Genomic DNA, 24,933 nt, shown 5'->3' with positions numbered 1-24,933 from the left:
ATATCAAACATGAGGTCATGCGATCACCTCCACAAGATCAAAAATATTGTGCTGATTGCTTCTCCTCTTATACAGGGTGAAGTGGACAAAAAGCAAGAATGCGCACACGAATCGTGACTGGTTATGTTTTGAACATTTAGCTCTGCTTTGTTAAGTCTCTGAAGGCAGCCAGCGGTCAGCAGCTGCTGGCAAGCAAGAATACCCCCCCCCAACCTTAACTAGTACTTTTTTCAGGGCCGATACAGATATTGAATATTAGAAGTCATGGCGGCCAATAACCGTCATTTGAAGCCCATATTCATTTGTTGAAAATAGGAGTAGAATGATGTCAACATATTGAAAAATATAGCATCCAAAAATTGACTTACAGTTTAGTGATTTACAACATGTTAAAGCTTAGAAATCTTAGAAAATAGACAACTTAGTTTTGAAAGTTTAACAAAGAGTGCACGGAGGCCCCAGGCTCAGCTGCATGCCTTATAGTTCAATGAAAACAAACACCTCTTTAAAGTTTACCACAGCAAATACTTTTCTATTTGTTGTGAGTTGTAGTACACTGACATTTATTAAAATTTTGGCAATGTCAGTTGGCTTACCTTCCTCTGCTTGCGAACCTCTCCCTTAGTGTGTGTGACTCGAGGTGAAAAAGCAAAAAGACAGCTTCCTGCTGATTGGCTGCTACACACTGCACAAGGAACCAATCAGAGGGTGCTGTGGGTGGGCAAATCTGCTTCTGCAGGCAGGGCCACAAGCACAGCAGAGAGAGAGAGAAGTGTGCTTTTGCAAGCCAAAATAAACCAGCTTTTAATTTATCGGCCTTGAAAGTTAAAAACAAAAGTCTGATGCCGATAATCTTCAAAATGCCAAATATCAGCCCAGATAACTAGCCCGGTCTATCACTACTGCTAACCAATAGCTGCTGCTGCTGCGGTGTTAACAGTAACGGCACTACTGAAGGCAGCAATTAGCTTTCGGTTGCTAAACAGACGAGGTTAGCTGAACAGCTTCTTACCGTCCAGGCATGTCGTCAGTGTCGCGGTGCGAGTAGGCGAGTTCGGATACACACCTCCTCAACAAACCCTGGAGGTCTTTTTGAACGTTGCGCATCGTGGAGTTGCATGTGCTTTTAGCCGGGCCGCTTCTGGTGCGTCAATGTCGGATAGTGAGCTTCACGACCACGCAGGTTGTCGTGCCTTGGTGAAAAGTCAGACTTTGAAAACATCCAGCACGCCCGTGTCTGACCCTAGTGTGAAACAGACTTTGAAACATTCAGAGCACAAACGTTCCAGCGAGGAGGCCGACACCACAGCCGAGTGTGGGCGCACTTGATGCGTTTTTTCTGGATGTGGAAGTGTTATAGTCGTAGCCCCGAGTGGGCAGGTGAAAAAATTGAGTCAAGCTAACGCTTATAAATGAAATTGCAATATATAACGGCCTACGAACAATTAACTTCATGAAAATCCTCTCAATATGTTTGCATATTTTGACAACTTTTTTCAGAAAACAGACAAGACATGTCAAAAACAGCACGTCAGCTGCTAATTTTAAGTCAGCCATGGAAAGGCGAATCTTTTTTTTTTTTTTTTATGTTTTCAGAAGTTGAAGTGGGCCGAAGTAGAGATGTCGACATACATTTTGGGACTAGTTGGTCCCGTTAGTTTGACACTATAAGCAAAAAGCAATAAATTTGAATAGACAACTTCTGATCAGTCCAGCATGACTCCCACCTAGACGTTGAGGGAGGAGAGTAGGCGTGGCCGTATCCCTTATTTTTAGTATTTTTTTGTCGTTATTTATTTTCCGATTTCTCCAAAATAAATAGATAAAATAGACAATCTCATCGTTTTCCTGATAAAATAATGCACACATTAAGCATGTTGTTGAAAATGGACCATCCTGGATAGATGCTCGCTTTAATGTCCATAAAATCTAAATACTGTGGGGATTGATTTGATAGTGTCAGAAGCGCAACTGGACATGATTGGAGATGAGCGTGTGAAATTTTGTGGCGATTGGTGATGGTTTTCTCACATTAAACACGCACGTTGGGCATTTTCGACTGTCCCCAAGTTCGGGCCGCTCTTTCAACACGTTTAAACAGACATTAGTTTGCGTTGCACAACTCCGTTTCTGTTGCAGCCCTCCTGCTATGAATAGGCTCTAGGCTGCAACATTCACTGACACCCCCAGCCCCCACCAACCCTCCCCTCCTTCCACACACGCACGCGCCCGCGCACACACCCGTTGCACGCATCCCTGTTGCAGACTTTCAGTGCGTGGAGCAGCCGTGGGATCGCCGCGCGCGCAACCCGTAACGCAGCTTTGTTCGCCGCCGTGTGGATACCCGCATCTCGTGTGGAGCTCCATGCCTCCCTTCCACCTTCACATCCGGAGATTGCGTCCTCTGTCCCGGCACAGTCGCTGATTCGGATTGACAAAAGGGAGAATCGGAGAAAAGCAACACAAGACTTCTAAAACTGGATCATTGTTCACTCTCTTATTATTTTTAGTTAAATCCATTTTCCCGAGGAACTTCAGTCGTTATGGCGAACTTCATGAGGAATTTGTTATGGATGTTTCTTTGGGGTCCAAACCTGCGATGCTGCGGTAAGCCCCATTCACAGTAAATATGACGCAAAACTGACGCTCTCTCCATCTAGTAACAGAATACGATTAAGTTCCTCCTGCGATATAATCAAAACAATGTTGGGCAAAAGTTTCTGAAATGTTATTCCTTTTTACTTGGGAAAATTTAAGAACAATTCCAAATGTTTCCTCTTGCGTCCGTCACATGAAGTTTTAAATCCAAATCCGGGTGGGGTTTGTTCCCCACGGGGTTCCTTTACCAAGTAAACGCTTATTGTTGACATGTGTTTCGAGCTCTTTTTCAGGAGGCGCTTTTGTCGGCCTCAAAGGGCGACTGTGTCGTTGTCATGTTAATTACACGCATAGCTCCAGGTGATTTCTACTCTTTGTCCTCCCATGTTAATTAATTTATCCTCTGGGGGTGGGGTGGGGGGTCCAGCAGAGATTTCCTGTTTTCAGCTCAGGCTTTGAGGGCTCCCCATTTGGTATGAAGTGAATGGTGCATGGGAGCAGGGCTTGGAGGTCTAAACCAATAGCACCCCTCCCCCTTTATCCCCTGTTAGTTGTTCAAGTAGCAGTTCTTTCAATTACTTTGTAGAGCAATGAGCTGAGGTTTACTTACTAAGTGTGTGTATTAAGGTGTACAAGGTTAGAGGATCAAGTTAAGACCACTTATTGTTGACTTGGTGTTCACGCAGTCGACCACATACTCTTAATTTTTCTAAGAACGTCCAAATTGCGATATTGTAGCATCACAGTAGTTGGAATCACAACATTGGAGTATCACTGTAGATGAGTGGCTTAATTTCAAATTTTAAAAACAATCTTTTTCTCTGATGCTGGTGGACCTTTGGCTTGTTTGGATTTTGGATTTGCCCTAAGTAAATGGAAACTTTATTAAAGCCAGTGTTAACAGTACAAATAGTCTTTTAAAAAACCTAGAAGGTCTACTATGGAGATTACAGCTCAGATCAACTAGCCGAGGACCCGCTCCACTGAAGTCGTCTTCCTGCAGCGCTTCATTTGATTGACTCTCACATTATCCCTAATAACATTGTATTGCATCATTTTATGTGCCAAATGTTGTCCACTCGGCATCCATTGCAGCCTGATCATCCTGGAAGGGGGATCCCCCCCATCTGTGGTCCCTTCTCAAGGTTTCACATTTTTCCCCAGATAGGGTTTTGAGTTTTTCTTTGCCCTCCAGGGTGTTAAGATCAGGGGATGTTGATAGAGGGTATGTGAAGCCCTTTGAGACTGTCTGTGATTACGGGCTATGTATGTATAAAATGAGGCACCAAAATCATGGAAAAATAGAGCCCTAGTGAGCCATCTACCCTGCCCGCTTGTTGTCCAGCGAGTCACTGCCTCAGACGGTTTTGTGTTGTGTAAGGCTCCACAAAATAAAGCCATCTAGCAAGTGGGCTAGTGTGCTATCAGGCTATCAGGCAAAGCATTTGCCAAGTCATTTGGAATGACCGTAATAAATACTTATTTAGTGGTGGACTGACTAATGCCCGAAAGCACAAGTGCATAATTGGGCTTGGATCTGGCCAAGCCCCCCCAAAAAAATCAAGATAACTGAAATAGTGTCAAGTGTTGAACTCTAGTCAGTGGAACCTCAATTTTACAAAGTAACAGGGGGGAGGGGCAGCCGTTAAAAGCTGATTGTCCGTTATATTTATTTATATTTCTGGGCCTAAAAAGACCTAATAAAGTACTTGTTGAAAATTATAATAAATAAATACAAAAAAGATTAAAAGTGTTTGAAAAATGTTTACATTTATACAAACGTACCTTGCTGATGCTTGGGGGCGGGGGGGGAGGTGAGCTGATTGCATTCTAGAGCCCCAGGGTTTATGTGTTTCTTTTTTCACTAACGTTACAATTGGATGCCATAGAGAAAGGGCTGGCAAAAAACAGCTGCATACTGTTCAATACAGTTCCTTACATTTTACTATTTTCCTTAAACAATCATGGATGTGAATAGGTAAATATGACACACCCCTTTGAGCTGCGTCCAGATTGCGACGCTAAGAACGCTAAGCAAATGCATTCCGATGCTTTTGAAGTGAACATTGCCCCTGCCAACATGGCTACCATGCATGCCCATGCATTGCCTTTGATGGGAACGTCGTCCCTGCCAACATGGCCACCACAGAGTGACTTCTGTTAGCTGGATGGAGTCTGCTGTATACCTATCTACGTGTACCAGTCTCTGTCTGTTGATTATGCCACTGCGCCAGTAAACAACCAAAGCCAATTCCGAAAGCCGTAAAATTTGAGTCCATTAAATTGAGTTTCGCCTGTATCGCAACAAATCAGGACTGAATTGTTCAAAATCTTTGCATGTGTTTTCTGCTACTTTAATGTTCTAACCGTCTTACAAGTAGAAAACAAGTTAACCACAGTAATGTGAAAATGTTAAAACTCAACTTGACTGTATTTATAAAGCACTTTAAGACGACCGTACTATACAAATAAGTGTTGTATATGGAGCAAGAAAAAGTCATATAGCAACAACCAATAAAACAAATTAATATTGAAGACGGAAAAAGCACAATAACAGTAACACCACCTAATCGTGCATGCGTTCGGAAGTACTGCTTCACTTCTTCTCTCCAAGGATTTTCAAATTTGTTCTTCAAGTGTGCCATTCGGTTATTGAGAGTGCCCCAAAAAAGGAATGCCAGAGCCCAGTGCGTCAGACAATACAGATGGAAACAGTTCAAGCACGAGCTGCTGATTGGTTTATAAAATGGGCTGCATTTGGACATTAATGAGAGGGCGCGCAATCTGCTTCTCCGAACACAATCACTCCTAGAGTGATTGTGAAGGCGTCAGTTGCAATCGAAACTTCCACTTATAACTTATATGGATCTTTTCTGGACTCTCAATTGCGCTTGACAGTGGATAAATTTTTTCTGCACTCACACATTCACATTCTGGTTGTGGTAAACTATGTTCTGTGGCCACAGCTGCCCTGAGGGGGGCTGAGGAAAGTGCGGCTGCCAGTGTGAGCTTACGGCCCCTGCGACTCACCACCAAAAATTCTAACTCAGACATACATCAGTGTGAGTGACACTGGAGGAAATGTGGGTCAAGTGTCTTGCCCAAGGACCCAAGGGCACATGACTCATACGCAGCCGGAATTGAACATTGGACTACCCGGTTATTGGAGTTAAGTTTAAAATAGCTTTTCTTAATTAGAATTCTGTGCCATATTGTGGCCAAAGGTAGATTCATGGTCGGTTATTGTGCCTTTTGCTGCTGTAAATAGTAAATCCTCGTTGGGGCTCAGAAAGTCAACACGATTAGGGAATGAGGATTTTAGGTATCAGTCTGAGCTCTAACTTTAATGTCGCTGGTGTCAGGCCAAAATCTCCTATTTCACAAATTGATGAATGCATTTTTTTCCACAAATATACTGTATTGGTCAGTCCACATGTGAGTGTTATTTTTAAACAAATTGACCAATCTAAAGTGTTGAAAATGGCTTGTCCTCATTGATGATGCAATGTCAATGGTGAAGCAAACATGCTGTTTTTGGGGTCTCCGAAGGCCCGAGGATTTCGCCCGACGCCATCGGTATACATGTCGTAGCCGAGTATCAGTCACAGGACAAGCAACACTATGAAAAAATGTGATTTATAATCCGAAAAATATATATATAATGATGCGCTAGTGTTCAGCACTAGTCATTTGATGGCGAGCAAGGCTTGTGCTTTTAGCAAAAGTTAGTAGTCATCTCCAGATCCTAGATTCTTCCCCGATTTCACAATGCTCAGATTTAATCCACATGGTGTCTGTTTTAACATTGCATCATTGCTGTTCCTCATTTCATGTAATTTGTGGTGTCTTTTCCACTTGTTCATTTCCATTGAATTAAAGCACAATCAGTAAATATCTTTATTGCATTAAACTGAATGCATGTAACTTGTAGTCAATCGTATAAAATACTTTATAGTCAAATGTATAAAATTCTTTAATTTCTAAACATCAAGCAAAAAGAAAACCACACAATTATCCTGTTGATGGCACAACTAACTTCTCCTGGGTTAAATTGAGGCACTGTGAGATTTTCTGAAATGTTTCATATTCTCAAATCTACATTTTAAAGTGCATTTACAAAATTTATAGCACCCAAAATCTTCTGGTCCTCTAATTCTGTGAAAAAGATTTGAATGTCAACTTCGTAAACTGAAATGGGAACAGTTGAAATAAGTTAAAAGTCAAAGCTGCAGAAAGGTGGAAGGTAATTAAAAAGTAGTCACGACAATATGACTCACGCAGTTGGGTTTCTGAGTCGAGGAGGGCTGCTAGTGGTGGTTGAAATGAGGCTGGAGGCCCTTCCTTTGCTGTGGGGGTGGTTCAGCAGAGAACTACTATCCCTGTAATCATATGGACCCAAACCATGGAGCCTTCAGGGAATCCTTTAAACTGCCCCCCTGGCACACTAGTAACGGATTCTACATATTAAAAAAAAAGCTGCATCACATTGCAAATTTAATAAGGCAACATGTTACATAGCCATATATGCTTTCTGGCGGTAAAAAAAACAAAACAAAAAAAACAAATCAAAGTCATCTTGTTAACTGTCTGGCTCTTGTAAAACTAAATGACGTAACCCACATTCTTTCAAGGAGGGTTGCCTCTCTTTTAACAATTATCATGTCTATAAACACACGGATCTTCAGAAATGCTCTCTAGTTACATGCTAAAACTAGTTGGCAAATCCTGGGATTAAATGTACACTCACTATCGGAAGGGGTAATAATTTCCTTCGAGGTTCTGTGAAAGAAGCATAAAAGTGATGCTCGAGAACATGTCAAAAGATGATTCATCTTTTGCAGAATGCACATAAATTCTATTAAAAAAATAATGTTACTATATTCTGAAAACTGATGTTGAAATATTTTATAGACCAATAAAAAGCATTCAAAAGCCAACAATAACCTTGAAAGTCTAATGAGTTTTGGAAATTAACATTACATCGGAAAGTGTTGGAAAAGTGAAGCCAATTAAATTAATTTTTGAAGACTGCAGTCTAAAAATATCAAAAGATTAAAATGAGACAAGAGATCAACCTGTCACCTTTTATTTACAGTTATTTATATCTGAATCCAGTACGCAACTTAGAAAATATAGCGTTGAGTGCTGAGAGTAGATATTGAGCCCAATTCTTATTTGAAAAATACATGTAGTTGAGCATCTGGGAAATGAAACAGTCACATGTTGCTGGCGTGAAAAGTGGGCGTGTCTAACAAACGGTGCCATCTTCAAAATTGTGTATCAGATCCAGATGTAAATACTGTATCAGGAAATAAAAGCGCTCATTCACTTTTAGTTGTACAACCCAAATGTGTTCAGTCTCCAGCAAAAATAAAGGCATCAGTCTCACTGTTTTGGAGGGGAGCGTTAAAAGCTAAACTTGGAGGAACCTTCCTGTGCCCAAAGGGAAATAATTCTTGAAATTTTGGAAAAAGATTGGCGAGACTCATTTACATAACTTTAAAAACGTTAACGATATAATATGTAATCAAGAATAAATTAAACGCCCGTACTTGCGTTCGCTTGCATTATTTTGATGGTACCTGGGGGAAAAAAGCAATAATACTTTTGAAGTCCTTCCATTATAGTTACAGCCTTCGTCGATCTACGCAGGACTAGGTTTTTGTATACTATGGGTGGACCACGGCATTCTTATCTTTTCAAAGGCAGACATTTGATACAGCTGTTGTCTTCTTCTCATTAAATTCTGTTTGGCCACTGTGTCATAAAAAAAAAAATGAAAATAAAAAATGGACCACAATTGTATACACTTAAAAAAAAGGATATTGGCTGACGTTCGTTTACGTGAATCTAACAAATAATTGGTAATCAATAATTTTATGTTTGCAAGATGAGCATGATTAAATCACAGATGATTTAAATTTAGTCGATTCATTCATGGTAAATAAACACGAGGCAATCACATTTCTATGCTACGACACTTTCAGTGGGTAATAAAATGTCTGTCCGCATACACATTTGAAATCTAGTTGTTTTATTGAAATCTATCAATTGCCTTTACACTGAAAAAACGGTTGGATTTGTAAAAAGAAAGCATGGTCATTGGCTGCACGCATTAAAATGAATATGATGTCAATGTCCACACTTTCTTTCTGTAAATCCAACAGTCTCTTTTTTTTCAGTGTTCATGTGAAAATTCTCTCTGATAGGTTGAATAGATATATAAACTGTACTACCCTAAATAAATTAAGTTTAAGTTGGACCCAATGCTAGTAATTGAGATAAATTAACCATAATAAATTACATTACAAACCAAGTGCAAAACAATAGAATTGCTTAATGGTTAACGAAAACCATTTTATTGAATGTAAATAATTTTTGTGATTTAAGTTTAATGAAAGTCCTATTTTTTCAGTGTAATACTTTTGGAGGTGAGTTGAGTTAAATAAGTCACTATTCATAGCATACACTGCATACAACCAAGTGGATCAATGAGTTGATCCACCATTAGCATGTAAAAGTCCCTAGTTGTAAAATTTAGTCATGAAAATTGTGCTTTCGTCACTGATTTAAACACCTTAACCCATATTGTGTCATGAAATAATCAATTTTTTTGTTTAGTTTTTTTTTTTGCTTATATTGGGTTATTTTTTACCCCAGCCGTTTTAAGGGCGTTTGGATGGTAATTGAATAGTTGAAGTGAGTGAAATGTTATTCTTTTGAAGAACTGTGGATTACGTTGTTCTAGGGCTGGGCGATATGGCTGAAAACTATATCGTGACGCAAGTATGTCATATCGGTCGATATCGATATATATTGAATTATTATTGTAATTTTTATTTATTTATTTACTATCAAAAGTAAAAAAGGGCTGAATTTGTTTTATTTTAAAATGTAACATTTAACATTAAAAATGAACTAGAAAAAAAGTTAAACGCGCGCCGGCCTCACTTGTGATGCGTGTCCAGGGAGGGTGCCTGTTAGCGGCTTAACTGCTACGTACGCCGGCCTCGCTTCTCCGGCGGTCTCGTTTGATGGAGCTACGGGCCGTTTCCTCAAGTCGGCCGGTAAGTCGACCTTTCGCCACCCGTTTTTTTTTTTGTTTGTTTTGAGTCACGATAGCTCAGCGGTGCATGCGTGATCCTCAGGTTGTATTTCCTAAATGGGAGGGAGTTTGTGACAAATTGGGCCTTGATAGGTCAAATCTGCTCAGTTGTTCTTTTTTTTTTATAGAAAATTTAGCGATACAATTTTCTCTTGATATCAGTCACCCAACTATCGTGATACATATTGATATTAAATTATCGTCACAACCCTTTGTTGTCCTCACTTGCGGGTTCACATACAATACAATCCAATACAAATTAATTTATATTGCACATTTCACAACAGCTGGAGCTGTAACAAAGCGCTTTCCATAATGTCTGTATTCATTGCACTTCAACCCTCTGCTCAAATTAAACACAACTTAAGATGCTTACTTTGGCTCTCAATTGCTTCTTCACACATCCGCGCGTATCGCTTTCATGATTTTTCCCACTGCTGCTCGCTCGCTTGGCCTCTCTCTTTCTCTCTCTCATACACTTGCTCTCGCGGGCTCTCGAGAGGTAGCCACTAACAAGAAAATGTACTTGTACGTATTTGTATGAATCTGCATGTTGTTAGCTTCAGGTCATTTGTTACCAGTTCATTTCCACACCATTTTAACTAAAAACTGAAGAGGGAAAAATCATTTTGGTTTAAGCTCGCGGGATAAAGGCGTTTTGGATGACAACTAAAGGGGAAGTGACTCACGCTGTTACAATCGCCAGCCCGTTTGATGTATACTAGACTTCTTTCAATAAATGCAGCCGCAGTTCGGCAAGTTTCTGCAGTTCATTGCATGATATGAGCTAACCACATTGTTCAGAGACAGGACGAGATAATTAGAGATAATGACTGAAGATGATGATGATGTTTTGCCATCATTTGGCCAAATGGCAGTAAGTGTTCAGTGTTACAAAGCAGAGAAACAAATGTAAGTGATTCCATAGTTGTAAATAAACGAGTTAAGCTACAGGTATTTCTTTTTTTTCATGTGTTTTTTTTTTAACACACATGATGATTGTGTTCTCTGCAAGTTGGAACACCTGATATGTCTTGAGTATTTCCACTTAATGTTCAACACGTTTCAATGCGATGCATGGAATGGTTGTCCAACTGCGTTCCAGACAAAGAAACAAGTCTTGGTTGACAACATAACCTCTTTGGACAAGCCAATAAAATGAACTCGGTATAACCAAGAATCTGTGCTGCTATAATATTGCTGGCATTTCCAACAGTGTGACACTAACTCAACGTGACTCTACTTGCCTTTTCACTTTTTAAAATGGATCAAATGATGGATGGAATCTGGTACCGGGGCCTCTTTTATGACATCAGCTCCACTGCGGTTCCAACTTAGTTTTGAGCTAAAAAAAAGGTAAACTAAACCCTCATCATTTTTTTTCTTCTTAGGAGTACTTCTGATACGACCGTCACAGCTCCTTTTCAGCTGCAGGCTGTCTTGCTCACAAGGTTTCATTATCATTAGTGCCAGAGTCTCGTCATTTTGGCTGCAACAGCGAAGGCTTTGTTCTTTGTTGCTCTGATTGCTTGCTGATGACATGCCTGCGAAGGAGTGTGAAAATAGTTGAGGAAGGCCTCGGGGTGCTTTTGTGTTGACATACCCATGATTGTTGGAGCTTGTGATTAAGAAAAAACATTTATTCCATCCAATACAAATGCAAACACCCCTATTTCTACACAGTTCTGGTATAGGACAAACTTTTTTCTTTTCTTTCTTTTTTAAACATGCTTTGCGAAAGCAGACTTGCAGAAGACGTCTCTACATTCTAGTCAACGTTTGTCTCTAATAGAATAAATTCATACCATCTATATAATTTTCTTGTAACCATGTAGTGGAAATTTACTAGGGCAGAGTGTTGTATGTGTTTAGGTTCTAATGTGTTTGTCTTTAGACTTGGAGAAGTGGCATGTGGCCTATCACCCAAGGCCATTCCTGTATACAAACGTTCCCTGTGAAGGTAAACAAATGATAAATCATGCTCACCAGTCTTCCTCAAGTGCCCCCGCACTGCTGCTCTGCTTATCAGACGATCTGGTGTAGCACATATTCTCTTTCCAACCTCTCCTCATTTACGTATGGTATGTTTATGAGTATTTGTTATGTGATGTAGAAAATATTGTCACAACTGACCACATAGCCATTCAGTAATAGCGCTTGTGTTTTCTGCAAAAATGTAGTAGCATGATGTGCTGTTGCCGTATGTCTTCTGCTTCAGATCATACAGTGCTATGAAAAAGTATTTGCCCACTTAAATATGTACGATTATCAAGCAAAAGTAAACGTTCCACAAAAATAACAGAATTGCACTTAAAATGGAGTTAATGAATTAGATTTAATTTATTAAGTTTTTTTCCCCGAAGCTACCTGCCATCTAATCCTAAAAACTGTTTTTTGGCACCTTCAGTAGCGGCAAACGAAATCAAGGATTTTCTAGAACTGGCGATGCATCTTTCACATCTGTGTGGAGGTATTTTGGCCCACTCTTCCTTCTACGATTGGTTCAATTCAACAACACTGGGGGATTGAACACCTTTTTAAGGTCTTGCCACAGCATTTCAATAAAACTTGGATTAGGCCACTCCAAAACCATTTTTTAAGCCATTCAGAAGTTGACTTGCTGACTTGGCCTAACATTCTCCGTCAGGATTTCTCTTCCTTAGGAGGAGGGAGAGACTGACAATTTTAAAACTCACTTTTGATTTCTAGTGGCCGTCTTTTAGGCTGGATGCCACCTTCTGTTAAACGGATGCCACATGGAATACTTTTGTTGAGAGGATGGTGGGAGAGAGTAGTGCATGGCAACCCTCAAGTGGATGCATTCCAGAATTTACATTCCAAATGCCAACAATCCAATACATCACACAGTCTCTTTACTGCCCTTTTTTTAAATTAATCGTCTTTCAGGGGGCTTTTTAGACTCATGTAAATGAACCACTGTACCCTCAATCTTAACCTTTTGGGAAAGGAACAGAGCTAATTACTAAGCATCAATTATTCTTTCATTAATGAATTTGCACATATATATGTACTGTATGTAAATGAATGTTCATATAATTATATTTCCATTTCAGACCAAAACCTCAACAGCTTGCATACAAATACTTAAACTAAAGAACACTGAGGAAATGGGTAGCTTGCAAAATATTCCCCTGGCTGTGTTATTTCACATTTCATTAGTTGGCAGGAACTCCAACAACCCCCCAAAACGCTCTCAGTCTTAAATAAAGAACAGAAATATGTTCATGGTATCGAAAATGTGAACATGTCCAACACAAACAGGACAACAGTATTTTCGCAGTATTTTTGCCCCAATATTTTGATGGACATACGTCTGAGCAACATAACCCTCTTGTTATAACTAAAGCAATAAGGAGGTAACTCAAGCTCCAGGTCATCTAAGTACCAAAGTGGAACGAGAACTGTACCACTTTTCTTTCATAGTCTTCACAGACTAGAAAGACCAATGTCTGTATTACCAGAGTACTCCTACAACCAAACCGCAATATAAACAACAATTTTCTCGAGAACTAAGGAATGGGTTTGTGCAGCAGCGTGCTATGAATGAGTCAAAGACAGGTTGAACATGGGCTTTTGATGAGCCAAACACAGGCATCTTCTCAGAAAAGTCATATGAGTGGCCCATTTTAAGTAACTGTTAAAGTGCTCCGAGAGGTATGAATGAATGCATATTGGCCAGTTTTACCAAAATGACCAGGAACTGCATGACACTTACTTGCTTGGTGGTAGGAAAAGTATCCAGAAACAAGAATGTCATTTAAGCCCCAAGGCCAATAATATGTAAGACCAGTCATACAACGAGGGACATAATCACTCACGTACATTTTAAAGTGTCATTACAACCATACAACTACTAAACTCCTTTTTTACGTGTAACCATATGATGATGGTAGGAGATATTGGTGTCAACCTGTGAATTTAGTAGTGTCATGGACAGCAGCCAACTTGCCGCATCCCTTTACATTGACAGCAACTGTCATTGTTGTGCTGCTGTGTCGCCATGCATGTAAAGTAGTCTCATTTCAGCAAGTTCTGTGTGAAAGGCACCGGTTACTTTAATCTGCAACAATCAAACATAATGACAAGTCATAAAACATTAACAAAAAAGGAATGTGGCCAGTTCGTAGGAGTGAGAGAGGGAGTTCCCTTTCTTTCGCCGTCATTGCAAGTCCTCTCTTTAGTGGTCGATCCTCCCGATTCCACCAATCAGGGGAGCCGATGTCCGTTCACCAATTACCTCCATACCAAAAATAGAAACAAACTTGCAGCCTCATTAGTTGGTTTTTTGTTTTATGACCTCGTTAGTTCCAGTATAACTAGGTAGATACAAAATGCTCCTTATGAGGTGCATGTTATGCAAATTCCCATGCTTTCCATTACCTTTTCTGGAACTTTTGCCCCTGCTAACATGGCCGCTACATATGTCCATGCATTGCCTTCTATGAGAACGTTGCCCTCTGCCTCTAATCTTGCTGTACTGTATATCTGTGGCAACAGTGGCACAACTCCCAAACATGTTTATTGGTCACTGTCTGTTGATTGCGCTACAGTACCAGTAAACCACAGCGGACAATTCTGGAATTAACAGACTTCTAGAGATATATCTTCAATCTGTTAAATTATAGAGGCCATTGATTCCTGGTCCCTTACATTGAGGCGCCACTGTATTTTACAAAAACATTCAGTTATAGCATTAATTCAATGTAAAAATATATAGTTTGCGCATCATGATGGTTGACATTGTACTCTTACTGGTGTGCGTGCGTTGGTCACTATAGACAAGTATGATACAGACATACTGTACAAGATAACAAAGAAGAGATCACATCTAAGTGACTCAGTCAGCGACTGACAGAGGATAAAGACTATATGTATTTATGTATTGTTATATTATCTGTCTATATGTGTTGCTGCAGTACTCATTTAAAGGCCTGTTGCTTAAAGGGTTATAAGTACTGTAGCATCATGTACGATGGCGAGGTGCTTCTATAATACAGTTGGAAATTTCCCTCGGCGTCAGGTGCTAAAGCCAACGTGAGTTCCCGTGGCACTACATGTAAAACAACGACAAGAAAAACTTGTGTTATCTGACCAAGGCAGTGTGATTGAGAAAAAAGAGCAAATGGCTCAAATGATGATTCTGGCTTTTTTTTCTCTCTATGCTGTTGTTTGAATTCGTGAAGTATAAGTTAAAAAAATGCTTTGTCAAGATGGAATTTTCATTTTAACAGGTAGGTTGACTCAAAAATGGAGGAGTATCATATTCAGGCATAGTTAATGTGAGCATTGAGGAACTGGCTAAGTCGTTGACTTAAGTAAGAGACAAGCTGTTTTGATGGTGAAATTGAGTGCAGATTCTCCATTATATTTGGCTAAATTACTCACAGACAACACAACCAAGCATTGTATACATCTAGCATCTATGAATGCTTGCGTGTGTGGGCGTGTGCGGGGGGGGGGTGTGGGTGTGTGTGCGTGCGCGTGTGGGGGGGTGCGTGTGAGTGTGTGCGGGGGTGTGTGTGTGAATGCGTGAATGAGAGGCATTAATTTTGTGCACTTTGTAAGTTGTCACTTTATGAAGTTACTGGCATTAGGAAGCTGCCACACATACGCCATATGGTGGCGCCGCTGACGGGTTGCAGACGTAAGCCAATTTACCTCCCTGTCTGTTTTACTCCATATTGCCATCCATGGACATTGAAAAAAGTAACAACTTTGTAAAATATTGCCAAAAACTTAAGAGTCAAAAGTACAGATATGTTATAGGGGGGTAAAAGTAAAAGGTTGTCAGAAAAATACATATAATACATTTGTATGAAATATACTTAAGTACTGTACACTGGTAGTTAATCATGACAGGGTGTTAGCCACCGTCCAAGATTATCAAACAAAAGTATTTCGCCTGACTTTGTATGGTCTGAGGCTTTCAAAGAATTTCCAAATGCATCAAAACTTTGAGAGAATGTCAAAACAAAATGGTCATGTTTCTTTAATGCAACCATGTGACACCAGCGCATTGCGTCACAAATTCATGTGGGAAAGAAATGATATAACTAGGAAGAGGGTGAGCACTTTCCAAAATAAACTTGGAGAGTGATGGTAAAAGCTTTCTGTCTGGCACATTGATTACAAGAACATTTATCGAACCACAACTGCTGCATGATACAGTGATTCATCCTTTGAAGTAAACAATGTCTCTTGCCAAACTGTTTCCAACAAAAACGCTTACAATGCATTATTTTAATGAAGATATATCATCTAGTGATGAAAAGATTGCTTTGGAAGCATCAATGCTAATCTTTGGGCGTTCACATTGTTTAGCAAGCTGTACTAGCTAGTTACAGCCAACACACACCAAAGCATGAGCATTTGTCGGAACTGTTTCCTGTGGTTTTATGAGGAGTGCATTGGCATTAATAACCTGCAGCATTGTCACCTGTATGTAGCATCTAACATTACAACCTCACTTTTATACTGTACATCATCCACTGTACCTTAGGCAGGATCCCCCATTTCAGTCATTTTCAGACACTATTCATACACATTTTGTGACTTTATAGATGACATCCCTCATGGCTTAGAGCAGGGGTGTCAAACTCATTTTTGTGGACGGGCCACATCGTAGATGTGGTTTCCCTCAGAGGGCCGGTATGACTGTGAACCCAAATTGATTGGAAAGCCAGTTTTGAAATCAGAAGCTAGTACGTAATTGTTCAACAATTTTTCAATTTATTTTAAAAGGGGAGGGTTGTTAACAAATAAATGGCAATATCTCATATCTCAGTGTTGTTAAAAGTGAAGAAAATATGCTAGAAACAGGAGGTTGATGCAGATTATTTGCCCTTTGCGGGCCACCTAAAATGAGGTTGCGGGCGAGATCTGGCCCCCGGGCCTTGAGTTTGACACATGTGGCTTAGAGGAAGAGAGTCGCTCAACAACGATAGTGACATTTTAATTTCTTGAAGAGTGCCTGGATGTGCTTTCATAAGGCACCGTTTGCTTTGTTTTAATTTCTTTGATTGCTCGCCAATCCATCCAAAGATACACAGTTATGCAAGGCGATCTGGTCATTGTGCTTTAAGTGATACATTTCTAAATATCAAAGTATTGTAAATGAACATCCATCCATCCATTATCTGTTCCACTTCTCCTCACAAGGGTCGCAGGGGGGTGCTGGAGCTGGTGCTCTTCGGGCAGTCGGCGGGGGACACCCTCAATTGGTTGCAGCCAATCGCAGGGCACAAATATACGAACAACCATCCGCGGTCACACTCACACCTCGGGACAATTTAGAGTGTTCAATGAATCAACCATGCATGTCTTTGGAATGTAGCTGGAAACCAGAGTACCCGGAAAAGACCCACGCAACATGCAAACTCCACACATGAAGCTGGAATCGAACCCACGACCTCTGCACTGTGAGGCCACTGTGCGACTCCAGTCGTCACCGTCCCGCCCGGAAATAAACATAAAACACAAACAAAAATCACAGCAAAGTTGACATTCATTTCCCCCTGTTGCTACGAGTAGCCGATATAGTGACATGGGCTACATGAACGTGAATGTGTCTTAGGTCTGGTACTCATTATAGTCCTGATTCTGGGACTAATTAGAGCAAAGTGTGGTGTTCCCATGGACGGGGCTCAGTGTGAATTAAGTGGGAGACAGAATAGCCTGTGTGAGCATACTAACACAACCTCACCCATGTTGAGGACTAGTTTGAGGTGTTTTGTTTCAGTACCAATAGCATAGCATACTGTATCTGTAATGTTATAGAGCCAGAGTCAGCTCTTACCTCTTGACGCACTGTTAGCAGGAATTATTGCATGAAAAAAATAGATAAAAATATCAAAGAGGCCAAATGCTGCTAAATGGTCTGTGCTACACATCAGCAACAACATCCAGAGGGTGGGAACGTACGTATCAAAATCGACCGTTTCAAGATGACTTCATGAACTAATGAACACAGGATGCAATTCACTCAATTGCAAGAACATGAAGGCCAGACTATAGTTACCCAAAAAGACAATCTTCAAAACTTCATGGAAAACTTTCATCCACTAAAGATTAAGAAGATTAATCTTTGCCAAACTGATTGAAAGTCTCAACCATATGAGGGAAAATAATCTCATGATCACAAATGTACAAACTCATCTGGGAAAAAAAAGTGGAGGTAATGTCTTGGCTTTGGCGTATTTGGCTCGTTCTTCGTCATTGAAATATTTTTTAAATGGAGGGATACATTCATTTCATTTTTTTCATTTGTATTCTTGCTGTGCACATTTGTACTGTTATTGGAGCTGCGAAATAAGTGTCAAGAGCAGCTTGTGCAGTAACTCGCAGGAGCGTGTGCAATGCGTGTTTTGACCCACAAGATACTGGCAGTAGGGTGGTTGAACAAAAGTCGAAGGATCGTGAATAATCAACATCCACTCGAGGTTAATATTTCCCATGATGCTGCGCTACAGTGTCTTGTTAATCTCAAAAAGTCGCAGGATCGATTTAGGCCTGAAGCGAAGCACACCAAGAATGCAAAAAGTTTGATGTTGGCCAAGGTCACAGACAGAGGCATGCAAAGGCTGAGGTGTACTCAGCGAGGGGCCCGAGCAACCACTTGAGGTGGAGTATGGCATCCACTCAACTGCTTTTTGCCCTTTTTTGAAATGGCCAGCTCGGTAACAAATGGACCACAGTCTAATTCTACGTTCAGACCCAACGTGAAATATCGCGATGCGACTCTTGTCTCACATGTTTGTTCGTTTCAAGCAGACAAGTGGAGGGGCATTCAGGAAAAAGCATCCCGAGTCAATCTGGTGACTGGTTGTTGTGTTGGCTGCTAAATGCTATCTTGGTTGACATTTCAAAAGTTATGTTAGACAATTCGGCCCACTCACCTGTATGTTCAAATGAATTCTTATTATTATTATTCAGCCATCCATCCATTTTCCATCCCATTGATTGTCAGTATGGTACGAGTAACACTAGTTGTAGGTGGGCACCCTCCAGTGGTACTCGAAGAAATCACTGAATGAAATCTTCAAACTATACATCTAGCTAAAGGAAACAGTCCAGAGAGGATAGCCCAGTTTTCACTCAAAACTCCCTTGATGTATTTTTTTTTTGATCAGGAAAATTATATTAGTTCATATCGTCAATTCTATCCATTTATTTTGGAGAATTCAGGAAACAAGTAACTACTCACAAAGACGAACAAACTATCCACTCTTGCGCTCACACCTAGGGACAATTTAGAGTGCCCAATCGACCTGCCATGCACATTTTTGGAATGTAGAATGAAACCGGAGTACCCAGAGGAAACCCATGCAGGGATGGGGAGAACATGCAAACTCCACACAGGAAGGCCGGAGCTGGAATCAATCCCACAACCTCTGCACTGTGAGGCCATCATGCTAACCAGCCGGCTACCGTGCCGCAGTTGAGCTTATTCTAATTTCTCAAATTTTGTGGCCGTGAAAATAGTATTTTTCTGTTAAGGTTGACTCTTGATCTCATCTGGACTTGGACTCGGATCAGATTCAGAATCAGAAGGCCCTCATTGTACTCAGTAGACAATGAGATTTGGACTTGGACCTTTGTGACACATATTTTTCGATAAAGGTGGGCTTGATTACAGCCCTTCTTTTAGGCAGCATTTGAGTCCAGGAGTGTATAGGTCACGTTGTAAATGAGCATTTGGACCTACTATACAACTGTATTTTAACATAGGTCAATATGCCGGTATTTCTTCAGGTGGTCCAATATGTAAAAAGATTGAGAACCACTGTTGTATCCCCTGTGTCTTCATTTGGCTGGAGCTGAAGCCTACCCCAGATGACTTTGGAACAGAGTCAAGGTCCACCCTGGACTGGTCACCCTCCCATTGCAATGAGCATATTCGGTAGACAACCATTCATAATCACGTTCACACTTATGGGCAACTTAAGAGTCTTCAATCAACCTAACATTTGCTTTTTTGGATTGTAAGCCAGCACAAACTAAAAAACTTGAAAGAGGCAGACGTGCTAACCACTAGGTCTTAATTGAGCCGTTTCAGGACTTTCATGCTCATGCTTGCTTGAGATCTTCTTGTTGAATGTTTAAATGCTGTTTGATTCATAAATTGCTTGGATTAGCTCTCAAGCTATGTTACAGAACCTGTATAGTCTTTGAGGCGAAAGATGCCCATTCCTCTGAGCACCATGAAATACATTTTTCAGGTCAAAGTTCAGTAAAATCTCATAAAAAAAGGCCAGAATTTTGGCATACATGTTACAGGAGTTTTGATCAAGGGCATTTGAATGAGTTTGTTTGTCAGAGGAAGGAGCAAGTCGCAAGTTGGCTGAGTTCCAACATGTGGCTGGCCATCGTCTGTTTGCATCAGAAGATATTTGGAGCCACAGGCAATGTTGTTGAGTCTGTTCATAATTATCCCCTTTAAGTGTCCCAGGATGTGTGTTCATGTTTTACGGCGCAGACTTACCTATCTGTGGAACAGACCTCAGAAGTGCTTTATGGTTTTATATTTTGTATATTTGATTGTTGACCCCTCACATATTCCTTTTTAACTTAATTCATATAAGCAGCTTGGGAGAAGGGTGACTTCCAAGAATGTGCCGCTTGTTGTTGATCTTGCATTTTTCAGGTGTTGTTGCCACAAATGAAAATAGATTGTTCATCTTGAAAATGTAGTTTTCAGTTTGCGGACTTCCGAGTACACAATTGGTGCGAGGGCATGAAACCTACCATAAAAGGAAACGTCTTACTGTAACACTATTCAAAAATGGAGACACCCATCCCCGAAATGCCCCCCCCCCACCCCCAAACCCTCCTTAAAACTTTCATATCTGTAAACACTTTCTGCTTTTGTTTATTTAGGACCATCTTTAAAGCATATTCCTAACTTAAGGACAAACACATATGCTTTGAATTGTTGACTAAACCACTCATCCAACAGGCTCCATCAGTTCTGTACAGCCGTGGAAAAATAATGACCTCACGTCCTTCATGCTGAAATATCAATACCACACAGTGGAAAGTTGCTGAGTAGCAAACTCTGTTTGACTTCTGCTCAATTTTGACTAATCCGACCTGCCTCCCAGTCAAAGGGGATTCTTAGTAGGAAGGAGTATTATAATGGGAAGATGTTTGCTCCTGACAAGTTTAAGTGTTCATGTGATTAAGTTAGGAATACTAAGACTAACACAGTGGTACCTTGAATTAGCTGTTTAATTTGTTCAGTGATGTGAATAGCGGGGGACAGGGACCTCATCACCGCCAATAATTTACACTCCTTATAATTACCATGAACCCCCCCCCCCTCAAAATCTGAATAAGCAGGTATCAGGGGAAACAAAGCAAAAAGTGGCGGTTTCTGTAGATAACAGGGGATGGGTTTTCCACCAAAAAATCCAACATCCACATCCAGTTGCAAGCAGTATTGGATGTGGATGCATAAGCAATGCAGCCAGGAGCAACACAATATGCGAGATGAAGAGATTTTCCAGACAATTTGATCTATTTCATTATATTTACATTTTTCTTAAAATTAGCATAAATCTGTGAATTTCAAAAATAATGAAAACAAGTCAGTTAAAATGAATGAATATCATTTAAATTTCACAGGCAGTGGATTAACCAAGATTCATTCTAGGTAAGAAATTACTTTCCACTCAATTTCCATAAACATTTCAGTACATCTGCTTCCACATTTCCGGCAGGTAGAGGCAACTTGCTTGTCAACAGCATTTAAAATTGACATGAAGAAGGACTTTTCCAGCATCTCTAGCTGCATTTATAAAAACTTATTTACGGCAATATCAATACAGGTCAAATACTAACAAAAATCTAAATATCTGCATTGGTTTTGACATTTCAAATCCACAAACTTTATGTGTGTCATTTAAATAGGCTAAGGGCAAGAACCTTTAAGTATTTCAAATACATTGAAGTAATTCATATCAAAAGCATTCACTTATTCTGAAGTATTTTAAACACACTAATGGTGAATGGACAACTTTTGTCATTATTTATTCAAAACACATTGGATTCAATTAGATATTTTACCCAACTCTCATTTTGATAGCTTCATTTAGATTTGACTGGCAAATACATCACACATAAAATTTACTGACCCCTTTCTGTTACATTTTTAAGAAATTCAAATGAATGGAATATAAGGAATTAAAATACATTAATCTTATGAATTACCCCTAAAATATTCCGTGAGTCTAGGTCAGTGCCTCTGTTAGTGTTTAGACCAGTATAGAAGAATAGAACACTCCTGTTGTAAAGTTAACGTCAATGATTAACTCATAAATAACCTTAAAAAGCTACAGACTAACAAAACTCACCAGAACCAACTTGTACTGGTTTAAGTGAGTCCAGCAAGCAGTCAAGTCTGCAACTTCACCACATTAACGGGGTCTAAAATGTAGCACAAAGAGTGAACAATATTTGTTTGAGACAAATGTCTTGTGACCGTGTGTCAAGCAAAGTGGGCCAAACCATTTGGCAATCAGCTCGAGTTGCAGGCCTACTTAACCACGCTTTTGCGTCTACAGGCGAGAAAAAACTAAAAATGGTACTGGAAAGCATAGAAAAGCTGGTCATGCTGCTGTAGTATTGTGTTGTGTGCCACTATGATTTATAAGAGCTAATCGTTGTATCATCGTAATGTTGGTAAGACAGACAGAAAGCCTTCACTAAGTGCTAGTCATGAGTATGTGAAAAGAAAATATGTTAACAGCAGGCATGTCAAAGTAGTTTGCGAAGTTTGCAGTTCATAGCTCTATAATAGGAGAGGAAAGAAAGAAATGTTGGGAGTAAAACTGATTCATGTTTTACGATCACGTGAACAGGCTGTTGCATAGTTCCTTTGAGCAAAACAGTACACTGAAGAGAATGACCAAAATATTTGGGTTACTTCGCTTACTTCACAGGTCACCTTAGCTTGGTATGTTCACTCAGCCTTATCAGGAAGCCAATAAAATGCAAATGTCCTAGCTCATCACAAGCCTCCCTGTCTCATTTATTGTCTTGTCTTTGAGCCACCAAATGGCCAAATATTTAAAGGGAAGTGGCTGCTTTTTATGGGATGGGTATTGTTGTTTTAACTCAGTCACGGAGATGGAGTTACCCCAGTGTAAGCTGCCTGTAGATTAAAACTCACATAGTGGGAAGATAGCATCAGACCAGTAAAGGGGAAATTCCAGTGCTTGCAAGTGAAACCATCTGACAAGCTAGAAAGTGCCATGATACAGACGGTATGTCAGAAAGACACGAGTGTTTGTGTCTAGATGATAAGAAGCTGTGGAGCCTTTGGGAGAAAAGTGTCCCATCTGGACACCATTTGTCGAGAAGAGGAACTTCATAAGAATCATGTCTTAATGGACCTTGGCTTTGAAGCGTCTAAGTGTGAGGACATAATTGAAGCTGATCTTTTTTCCCCCTCAACATTTGTGTTGCAGTAACTGTTGTTTATTTGTTGCAAAGTGTCCAGAAAATTTCCATTTGGAGTTTTACTGAAGATTTTCTTTTAGAAACAGTCATATAGCACTATTTGGCCGATGATCAAGGGTTTGATACTCTGCCATTCATGACGTTACTATCATCACATGGTGTGAGAGGCAAAGGATTACAATTTCAACATTTATTAAAAAAAAAAAAAAAAAAACAACCAGTCTCAATAAAAGGGAAGAAGAACAAAATGTGAGTGAAGTATTTACATCAATTATTATTACGAGCAGGTTAGGAATATAATTTCTATCTTGTACAGTCAGGTTAAAAGTAAAAGAAAGAGGTAGTTCTTCACTGTATCTATATGCAGGATTTTTTTGTGCATACTGGACACATAAATTGTGTAACATAGATAAGTAGCTAGAGCTGTTAGTCGCTATGAAGGTTGTTGGCCGCTTTGGGGTCCTGGATTTTTTTTTAAACTGGCACAATCATTTTCTAATGTCAGAATTTTTTTGGAGAGTGCAATGACTTTTCACACATTTAGACCCTCATTTGAGGTGTCGTCTTCATTTTTGCCCAAAATGGGATTTTGCGTTTTTCGATGCCAATGGGGTGTTTGGCTCACAGGATGTCACCAATCACAGTCAGCTCAGGGCCTGTGAAGCCCTTTAAGAGTCTTTTCTGAGTAAGGGCAATACAAATATGTCTTAACTTAAACATTTCAAGATGCAACACCCAAAGTTAGATGACAATTGGACAAAATCTCTGTAAATTCACTTCCTGTGAGGTTTAACATGTAGGTCTTGTGCGCTTGCATATGCCTCCAACCTTTCATAGATCCAGGTGAAATGTACAACTGCGGCTGCATTGACAAAAAACTTGTAGGGGGCGCTACTGAGCCATGTTTTTTTTAAAATTGTTGTGCCATAATGGCCACGCCCTCTGTCGAATAGTCCCAATATTCATTATAAAGCATGATCAACATCTTGAGGCTTTACTGACAAATGTTCAAAAGGATCCATTCAACTGCTCGGTCCAGTAAATTAAAATGTAAAAGATGTCATTTCCTGTCAGCACTTGGTGGTACTATATGTATAACAGAATACTGTCATATACATGATGTCTTCAGTCCCCAACTATTAATATTTATGTGAAGTCTTTGTTGCATGTATTGGGGAGTTACAAAGTATTTCTTCTTTTGAGTTGAAGGGAATATAAAATACAACATTTGGAGTCAATTCAACCTCTTGGCCTGTGCTTCCCAACCTTTTTTGGCCAGTATCAACCTGAACATTTTTGTCCTACCATGAGTACCCCCTAACTTATACGTGATGATGGTTCTCCAAATGTAGAACTAAACTCAACTAATTATTAAATCATGAATACATTGTCTGGTTCCAAAATGACAAGACCTTCAATAAAAGTGGATGACTTCAGCCTCTTGGACTGATGAGCAAGAGATGCTTCAGAATCTGATTCATAAGTCTGGGAACAAGATTGGACAGGATTGCCATTGGGACTGACATGCTTCATCATAAGTTTGCGGAAATGTGCTGCTGCTTGCTTAACGTTACCATTCGCTCATAAAGGGTGACACTGGCCAAAGACGTGTATCCAGATTCTGAAAATATTCAAGACCAGTGTTGTTACAGTTTGTAATCACAAAATTCTAGTTTTGATTTTGACTGACCAAAGCAGCATACTCTGTGCACTGCTTAATTAGATTAGCGAGCTCTTCACCCATGGAGGTG

At 40.0% G+C, this 24,933-nt stretch overlaps 1 protein-coding gene across 1 annotated transcript in view; it reads left to right on the top strand.

The window, feature by feature from the left end:
* Window positions 1-2,246: 2,246 nt before the first annotated feature.
* Window positions 2,247-24,933, top strand: part of ror2 (receptor tyrosine kinase-like orphan receptor 2) — a 54,299-nt gene continuing 31,612 nt past the window's right edge. The window contains exon 1 of the mRNA XM_088282173.1: window positions 2,247-2,607. Coding sequence (XP_088138299.1) covers window positions 2,544-2,607 — 64 coding nt within the window. The 5' untranslated portion in view covers window positions 2,247-2,543. The remainder of the gene's footprint in view (window positions 2,608-24,933) is intronic.

The sequence above is a fragment of the Idiotropiscis lumnitzeri genome, chromosome 18 (genome assembly GCF_059441095.1).
Source record: "Idiotropiscis lumnitzeri isolate Australia: NSW breed Sydney's pygmy pipehorse chromosome 18, RoL_Ilum_1.0, whole genome shotgun sequence".
Taxonomy (NCBI): Eukaryota; Metazoa; Chordata; class Actinopteri; order Syngnathiformes; family Syngnathidae; genus Idiotropiscis; species Idiotropiscis lumnitzeri.
The sequence above is the reverse complement of the archived record's forward strand: the minus strand, read 5'-3'. Positions and strand labels throughout refer to the sequence as shown.